The sequence below is a fragment of the Taudactylus pleione genome, unplaced genomic scaffold, assembly GCF_031769625.1.
Source record: "Taudactylus pleione unplaced genomic scaffold, aTauple2 ptg000547l, whole genome shotgun sequence".
Lineage (NCBI taxonomy): Eukaryota > Metazoa > Chordata > Amphibia > Anura > Myobatrachidae > Taudactylus > Taudactylus pleione.
Genome location: NW_028284949.1, coordinates 3,770,022 through 3,779,819, shown reverse-complemented (window position 1 = coordinate 3,779,819; position 9,798 = coordinate 3,770,022). Strand labels below are relative to the sequence as shown.

Sequence of the window (9,798 nt, the reverse complement as noted above, 5' to 3'; positions counted from 1 at the left end):
TTGAATTATATGACACAAAATTCGGAACAAAAACATCAAATTTATTTTCATTGTATATCTTTAAGCAAATGTATTGTTTGTTTTTCAATATGTTGGTCACTGGTTGGTTAATTCCATTTGATCTAATATGATCATAGTATACTAAATTCCAAATGATCTGCTGCGACCATAGTATACTAAATGCTAATACTTATTAGTATACTGTTTTGAGAGGTCCAGATAATATTTCTTTACATATGTGTAATTTATAATTCTCAACCAACTCTGTAAATATGTTCAGTCACGATTGTATTTTTGATGTTCAACGCTTTGAATAAAAAAAAAAAAATTCTAAAAAAAATGTAATTTAATTAAGTATCAAATTATTGTAAAACATTTAAATTTATATTAAGTATTATAAGCAGCAGGATATGAATGCTGGCACAGTGCTGTAAAACAGTCCGTGACGCATAAACATAATAGAGAGGACACGTTATCTTAGACATATGTGCCAACAAATTAATGAAATATATCATGATAAGAGATAATGACTGGACAGCCCAGTGTACCCATACAGGTGTTTATCTGAGAGCAAATCCCCAACATCGGAGCGGTGTCCCAATGACAGGAGACAGGAAAGAGGGGCACACGTGTAAGACAAAACATTTATTTATTTTTGAGAAATGGAATACTAAGACAGTCACAGTATAAAAATTCTAAAAGCAAAGTTTATATAAAAGTAATAATAATAATAAAAAAAAAAATACTAGGGGGTATACTTACTAAAGCGTAAGTTTTTAGAAGTGGAGATGTTGCCCATAGCAACCAATCAAATTCTAGCTATTATCTTCTAGAAGGTGCTACATGAATGCTCACTAGAATCTGATTGGTTGCTATGGGCAACATCTCCACATTTCCGATACCCAAAGTGACAGAATAAGACATCTTGAAGTCAGCTTATATCCAGTTCTGAATGAGTCGAAGTAACTGTCTGACTAACCAACATCTACCCGACTTATGCCTGACGTTTGTTCTTCAGTGACCTCAACTCGTACTTTGGGTCTGATTCAGAGATGTATGCTAAACTGATGGCTAGTACACATCTACGATTGTTAGAGGACTACGCATGCGCAGGATGTATACTGCACAAAAGCCGCCCTCCATCTGAGAATCCGCTCGCAGTGCCTCCCAGCCGCAGCCTAATTGACATTAATAAGAAAATGGGGAGGAAATAAAGGGGAATCAGGCCTCTTCCAATATTGGGCTATTGCTGCCCTAGTGGCTATGAGAATGTGTCCATCAACATATTTGTTATGGGATGAAACAGAAGGGGGTAAGTGATTGAGAAGGGCTATCTCAGGGAGGTGGGACAGAGACTCCGCTTCGATTTGAGAGATTACATCAAACATATCTAGTCACAGTGGCTGGGTTACAGAACATGACCATAACAAAGCCCACCATTCCGCAATTTCTCCAGCAAAGCTTAGAGGATGAGGGCCAGATTTCATGTCATCTTTACATTGTAAAATACAGCACATTGTAATAGCAATTCCCAATCATCACTCGTTAATGAAATATGGAGAGCATCTTCTCATTTGGTCTCGATGGCTAATTTATGTTCTATACCATGATGAGATTCCCTCTCTAGAGCACACAAAAGAAAATGTTGACATTATATAAGGGGGTGGGGTGAAGGTAAAGGTTGTGAGTTCACCGTATTAAGAGAAAATCCAGTGACTTATACGTAAATATTTATATATCATTTTGATAAGCTTCTAGGTCAGTAAAATACAACATTTATTGGGCGAATTAAGCCCTTTGACATTGATACTCAAACGATTAACCATGGGTATGACTTACCGAAGTGAGAGAGTATTATAGAGGTCACATAAATGGCAAAACATCAATCTAAATCATAAGTCATCATAGAGACCCACTTCTGATGAGTTGGCTTGAGAGCAGTGAAAGGGGGCTCTTCCACTGGGTTGTTCCACTATTTCAAAATTGAGAGACCTTCTTCTGGGGAAGTGATGGTGATATAGGCAGGGGCATAACTATTTATTTGAAGGCCCCATAGCAAAAGATTGTAAGGGCCCCTATGTATCACCCAATGGTGAAAAATGTATATAACACATGTAACTTTGACAAGGAAGATGGGCCCCTCTCATGTATGGACCCCATAGCAGCTGCACCCCTTGCACCTATGATAGTTACACCCTTGGATATAGGCCCTATTTTTCAAGATAATAAGCAGAGTCAGGAAGACCAGGCGGTACTGCAACTTCACCTTTTTTAAAGCTTCGGTAAGTGGGCGGATGAGGCGTTGTTTGGCATGAGTCGCTGGAGATATATCAGTAAACAATTGTTACTTATCCAGTCATTCTGAGGATGGGTCAGATGGGAGAGCCGCCCAAAGAATGAATTCTTTGATTTGAAATAAATTAATCCTGAGAAGGGTATCCAGAGAGCCTGGGCTGGAGCCTATTTCGATTTCTGGAGCCTGTGGATTCTTCGATGAGAAGATCCGCAGTTGGTGCAGACAGCAGGAGCTTCTGAAAGAGTGTCTTTGCAAAGTTGTAAAGCTCCGCAATGGAGACAGACTCCGGTATGCCCCTTATTTTGATATTATTCCATCAGAAGCGGTCTTCTAAATCAGAAAGTTGAGCTCTGATGGCTTGTACATCCTCATGAGCCGAAATCAGGTTGTTATGCAAAGAGACAAGCTCCTCCATTTTAGTTTCCAATGGTTCATCTGGGAGCTAATCTTGCAGATATCAGAGCGTAAGTCTTTAATAGAGGACCACAGTTCCAACGTGAGATCAGATTTACAGGAGGAAAGGAGATGTATAGACCGGGGGGTCATAGGCCCATCAAAAGATACGGTGTCTTCCAAAGGAGGGTATACAGAACATTGAGTTGGAGTGGTTGAAGTGAGAAGTAGCAAAAGACTTATGAGGATGGCTTTGACTGTTGGAAGGAGCAGAGACACCAAAGAAGTGCAAAGGCGGGGCCGATTTAGCAGGTTTGAGTTCCTTTGGGCCATTCTTAAGGTTTTCTGGTCAGGAGAAATGGGCACAAATGCAACGTAGTAGAGCTAGATCAGAAGATGGTCGATAGGCGATGGTTACATATTGCTGTATATGTTACGATAGCATAATTGGCAGAAATAGCCAAGGTGGGGGGAGACAGCATCATTCAAGTAAGCTTGGCATGGGTCAAGTTACAGTCACTAAAGCAGTAACACAGAACTACCATTAGATGTCAGTAATGGGATACACCTGGGACGATCAATGAGACTCTATAGTGAGTAAGTTGCGGCGTCCACATACACAATAGCCAGTAATAGATATTCCAGCTCTTAGAATATTAATTTCCCCCAGTAGAACTAGGCAAATCACCGGACATCGGCTAGAATGGGGAAGCCAGAGCTAATGGCAGCAATTTAACTTGCAGACATGAGACATAGATTGAAGTGTAGGCAACAAACGGAGAGGGAGCAGAGGACCAGCTCTGTAGAAGATGTACACTATCACGACTCCAACTCTATGCTCCCCAGCAGGGGACAATATCTGAGGGGTCCCTGGTAACAGTAGCACCGACTCCCCAGGTATCAGTTAAAACAAGATGGCACCTGCATTATTTAGATCTTGTAAGAGGCACTCATTCTGAGAGGCAAAGAGGCTGACTTGCGGTCAGGTGGGCACATCAATCCTGGTTGTTTTCTGATGTGAAGCAGCAGGTCAGAAGGGTGGGTGGTCACACGCATGTAAGCCGGGGAGAGGCAGGGAGGCACTGTGCAGCAGGGCCCAAGATGGCGCTGGTGGGTGGTGCAGCAGGAGCGGACTCCGTTTCCTGGGAAGGAACAGTCCGGAGCGAGGTAGGACACACTTAACGGGTGTCTCAAATGCTCGGGAGGCGGCAAGTGACAAGTGGCTCCACGGGGTCTGGGAAGTGAGAGGTAAGGTGCTGGTAACAGCCATAGCAGAGCCCCCGGATAATGCACTTGGCATCTTAGACAGGTAGGTCACCATCTACATTTTCTATATTTCTAGACACTCATATGCATTGTTTTTCTCCTGTGTGATGTTTCTGATGACTAAACAGAGCTGATTTCTGTTTAAAACATTTCCCACACACAGAACATGTATATGGCTTCTCACCTGTGTGAGTTCTCTGATGAACCTCAAGTGTTCCCTGACGTGCAAAACATTTCCCACATTCAGGACAGGAAAATGGCTTCTCACCTGTGTGGACTCTATGATGATCAATAAGCTTTGATTTTACTCTAAAACATTTCCCACATTCAGAACAGGAAAACGGCCTCTCATCTGTGTGAGTTCTCTTATGTTCATTAAGAGCTCCTTTCTTTGTAAAACATTTCCCACATTCAGAACAGAAAAATGGCCGCTCACCTGTGTGAGTTCTCTTATGTTCATCAAGAATTGTTTTCTGTGTAAAACATTTCCCACATTCAGAACATGGAAACGGCCTCTCACCCGTGTGACTCTTTGTATGTCTAGTAAGATCTCTTTTCAGGGTAAAACCTTTCCCACATTCAGAACACAGAAATGGCCTCTCAGCTGTGTGCACTCTCCTCTGATGGATAGAAAGGCTCAACTGCTTTGTAAAACATTTCCCACATTCAGAACATGTAAATAAATTATCATCTGTATGATCTGAGCTGTGTGTAACAATACTGGGATTATCAGGGGAACACTCTTCATGATTAGAAGGATCAGATAATAGATCTGCACTGTGATATGCTGGGTGTATACTTGGGGTAATGGGGGTTTCTCCTGGAGAATCCTGGGAAAAGTTATCATCCAGGTCACAATCTGGAGATAATATGAGATGACTTCTCGAGTTATTCCTGCTGTTGTGTCCATCTGCTGGGAACAGAATTGTATGGGAATTAGAATCCCTGCAGCACTATACCATACTGTGTTACTATAATAAGACGTGCATTGCTGTACCCCAACATTTCCATAAAGTCAGTGACCTCATCATTGTCACGTCTCAGTTTGTGACTGAGGAAGTCAGAGAGTTAATATGTCCTATTACATGCTATGGTGTAACATTGCTGTTTGCCAATGGCTCCTCATGTATGATATACACCAGAGAGTGTGCGGAGGAGACTGGTCAGATCTCTGGGCTGGTAACACACAGTGACATGATGTGAGGAGGAGAGCAGGAGTATAATAGGGGCTGATGGCTCCTGATGTATGAGATACACCAGAGAGTGTGGGGAGGAGACTGGTCAGATCTCTGGGCTGGTAACACACAGTGACATGATGTGAGGAGGAGAGCAGGAGTATAATAGGGGCTGATGGCTCCTGATGTATGAGATACACCAGAGAGTGTGGGGAGGAGACTGGTCAGATCTCTGGGCTGGTAACACACAGTGACATGATGTGAAGGGGAGAGCAGGAGTATAATAGGGGCTGATGGCTGCTGATGTATGAGATACACCAAAGAGTGTGGGGAGGAGACTGGTCAGATCTCTGGGCTGGTAACACACAGTGACATGATGTGAGGGGGAGGAGCAGGAGTATAATAGGGGCTGATGGCACTGGGCAGATACTTTGTCCTCATTAGTCTGTACTGATAGAGGAGGGTGTATAATAAGAGATTGCTGTAGTGACTGAACAAAGAGAATATGTGACTGTTCTGTACTTGGTGATTATTACTCACCTTTGCTGATATCTGTAGGGGTTTCCTCTTCCTTACACTGCTGATCACTCTTCACATACGTCTGCTGTTCTCCATCTATCTCTTCAACTTTAATGACAATTGGGTATTCACCCTAAATACCATAAACAATAATTCAATTACACAGTTAATAATGTCTAATTAATGAACGGAGATGAAACTGAATAACAGCAGTATATAAAACCCAGACAGTTCATGTTGTGTGGAGTATGTTATTTGGTGACTCTCACTTCCACCTACCTGATCCTCCTGTAGGACACTGTGATTCTCCTCTGTATCATCCTGGGAATAAAGAGGACGGGGACATCTCTCTGGGGTATTTCTGTCACTGGCCCCATCTGTAGGAGACACACAGTGACTGATTACACGGTATATATGTGATTATCAGCTAATGTGTATCTGTTCTTTTTCCTCTTACATAGTGATGTGAGGGGCTGGTGATTCTCCATTATCACGTCCTTGTACAGACACTTGTCTTCTTCTATATACTTCCACTTCTCCATGGAGAAATAGACAGTGACGTTCTCACACCTTATAGGAACCTGACACACACACAATTATACAGTCATCACCCAAACACATCCCCTGGAGTTACTGTATAATGTCCCATTCCCAGCAGTTACCTCTCCAGTCAGCAGCTGAATGATCTTGTTGGTGAGTTCCAGGATCTTCTGGACATTGTGTATCTCATGTATCAGTGTGTGAGGTGGAGGCACCGTAATGGAGCTCTGGGTCCTGCTCAATCCTCCTGACACAAGAGGATGGCCGCTGGGTGTCTCACGCTCCTCAGATATCTTCTTCACTACTGTGTAATCCTGCATATTGAGAGAGATGTGATATTACTTTACATATTCCCAGAAGCCCTCACTTACCCAGTCAGGTCCCAGTGTTAGTAATACAGATAAGAGTGATGTCACAATGACACTCCCATACCCTCTCACCTTCCCAGTCATGTTCCTATGTTAATATTAGAGATAAGAGTGATGTCACTGTGACGCTCTCAGACTCCCTCACCTCCCCAGTCAGGTCCCTGTGTTAGTAACAGAGATAAAAGTGATGTCACTGTGACGCTCTCAGACTCCCTCACCTCCCCAGTCAGGTCCCTGTGTTAGTAATAAAGATAATAGTGATGTCACTGTGACACTCCCAGACTCCCTCACCTCCCAAGTCAGGTCCCTGTGCTAGTGATAGAGATAAGAGTGAGATCACTGTGACACTACCAGACCCCCTCACCTCCCCAGTCAGGTCCCTGTGTTAGTAATAGAGATAACAGTGATGTCACTATGACACTCCCAGGCTCCCTCACCTCCCCAGTCAGGTCCCTGTGTTAGTAATAGAGATAATAGTGATGTCACTGTGACACTCCCAGGCTCCCTCACCTCCCCAGTCAGGTCCCTGTCTTAGTAATAGAGATAATAGTGATGTCACTGTGACACTCCCAGACTCCCTCACCTCCCCAGTCAGGTCCCTGTGTTAGTAATAGAGATAATAGTGATGTCACTGTGACACTCTCAGACTCTCTCACCTCCCCAGTCAGGTCCCTGTGTTAATAATAGAGATAATAGTGATGTCACTCTGACACTCCCAGACTCCCTCACCTCTCCAGTCAGGTCCCTGTGTTAGTAATAGAGATATAAGTGATGTAGCGTTCCCACTAGGCTGTTTTAGCGGGGTGCTGCGCCCTGCCCTTTTTTTCTAAAGGGCAAAAAGCACCCTGCCCTCCAGCGCAGCGCCCTGCTGAAACAGCCTGCGGGTGCCGTCACCACCCGTGGGTCGCAATGTCCCGCCGGTGTGGAAAACTGCGGTGTAGCGGTCACCGCAGGTGAATGGATCCCGGGCACATGCACCCATTCACACTGACAGCAGTGTGCCGATGTGCCCGTTCTCTAGGTCCTTCGCCCTGCCTGGCACCAGACCTAGAGTGAACCTAGTGATGTCACTGTATGTATGAATGCAAACAACCCAGGACGAAGTCCCAGGTCCCCGACCCTACTCTTTACCAGGGTCGGACTGAGACCCGGGAAATTGCCAGGTTGATAGACCCAGCAATTTCCCAGCTATCAAATCTTTAAGGGGCCTATAAGTACTCTTCATCTTAGACACCAAACCACTTTATCAAAGTATGGTTCCCTTGGACAAATCATTTTGAGGCTGAACCCCCTCTAATCACTATAGCCTCGCTCTCCTCATACCTAGAGCTGATGATACTCGTAGCTTGCATTGACTGTCCCCCCTTCTCCTTCTCTTCATTATATATTCTTCTGTACCCGATCAGAATGAAATGTTGCCTGTTGTTTATACCCTTATGCTGCTATCCCTTCGAGTCTATATAGACTCCTGCATTTTAATACCTTGATATATCACTATAAATGCTATAATAGAGGCAAACATATTCACCCGCTTACCTTTGTTATGTCTTATTTCTCGTTTTAATGTCTTGTATTTGTTCTTCTGCATTTACTGCATAACATTCTCTGTAATGCATTATATTTAAATAAAAAGACTAAAAAAAAAACTTACTTTTTTTTTAATATATGCTGTACTAACTGTATTCTGTGTTAGTATTCCATAAATATAATTTGCAAGAAAATTTAAATAAATAAAAGTACTCATCTCTTGGAATAATTGAACATTATGGGCAGTAATTGGGGGAGAGGGAGGGAAAAGGGGGAGGGGTTGTTTACATTGGATTGGGATGCCATGGCCCCAAACCAATGTAACTTGGATCATCTGGTTACATCCAGTATATGCCGGTATATATATATATATATATATATATATATATATATATATATATATATAAATAACAGATACAGTATACATAATAACAGACATATTTGTAAAAAGAGCCATGTATGTATGTATGTAGGTAGGTAGGTAGGTAGGTAGGGGGGATGGGAAGAGAACATGATATTGAACGTGACAGCAACATAAAATGCATTTGCCACATAAGCACAATGTGACTAATTGTACATAGTAATAATGACGAGACACAGACAAGTAATAGGAACATATATATGTAACAAGAGTTTATGCTGCTGGGTGTCATTACCCTATGCCAGTCATTGCCTCCGCCCGGGCCGAGAGAGTGTCAGTGTAACACACCCGGTTTCCAGTCTCACAATTGGCCTGTGTCTCCGTTCACGTCAGATAGTCTTCAACAAAATGGCCGAATTACCACCGCAGGTCGTTTCACCGTTGTTTATCTGAGTGATTTTGGGACATGAAATCCTGCCAAATACATTACCCAAGATCCTCAGTCGTGTCCCGGCCTCCGTCAGTGACGTCATCCATCACTGCGGTCCATGCTGGGTATATGAGAGAGACTGGGGAGGGTCATGTGACATGTCTGTGTGTTATATAGTCGCCGCCGCCGGGGACAGAGCTGGAGAGGGCAAACCTATAAAGGGGTGTGGTTATACAGGAGTGATAGCTTCTGTTTCCGTGGTGTTGGAGCCACAGTAGGCTGGTGATAATGTTACACACTTACCTTGTTATATGAGTGGTTCCCACCATTGATTTTAAATGGTGGGAAAGTAGCCCTTAGCAACCTATTGTAGTCAATGGCGGGAGCCGCTCATTGGCTGGGAGAGGAGGAACGCTCAGCCCATACATTTCTATGGAAAATGCTGCACCTGTGCCCTTATTTCTTGAGGTACCTGTCCGTGGGTTCAGGTATTTTCGATTTGTTTTTTTTCTGAAGATGTGGATGCCTATATGGACTGAAGAGGATCGGAACCAAGGGGTGAGTATGGATTTTTTTTTTCTTTTTACAGGTGTCATGGATGGTACATGGAGAAGAGGAAGTGAATGGCTACAGTGATTATTGGCGAGTATGTGTGAGTGTGAATGTGTGTAATAAACTTGTACTTTCTCAATGTGTGCGTCCTGTTGCTTTTTTAATATTTCTTTTGCAGGTGAACTAGAGGTACCAGCGGGCCCTAAATTCCCCGTATACTGGTACAGTACTTGTGGTTCTTCAAGTACCTGCTTCTTCAAGTACCAGCATGCAGGGGAGGCTTGCTGGGACCACTACTTCTAATGTAAAAGAGACTATTATTCAATCTATCTTTTGCACAATCAACCTGACACCAACCACTCTGGGGTGCC

At 43.4% G+C, this 9,798-nt stretch overlaps 1 protein-coding gene across 1 annotated transcript; it reads right to left on the bottom strand.

Annotated features, from left to right (window-relative positions):
* Positions 1 to 682: 682 nt before the first annotated feature.
* Positions 683 to 6,641, bottom strand: LOC148500797 (uncharacterized). The gene is made up of 6 exons (XM_088451434.1): positions 6,630 to 6,641; positions 6,312 to 6,503; positions 6,107 to 6,230; positions 5,929 to 6,026; positions 5,671 to 5,782; positions 683 to 4,868 (listed from the first exon to the last, which is right to left on the bottom strand). The coding sequence occupies exons 1-6, from the start codon at positions 6,639 to 6,641 to the stop codon at positions 4,036 to 4,038; spliced, it is 1,371 nt and encodes a 456-aa protein (XP_088307560.1). The 3' UTR covers positions 683 to 4,035.
* Between the last annotated feature and the right edge of the window lie 3,157 nt (positions 6,642 to 9,798).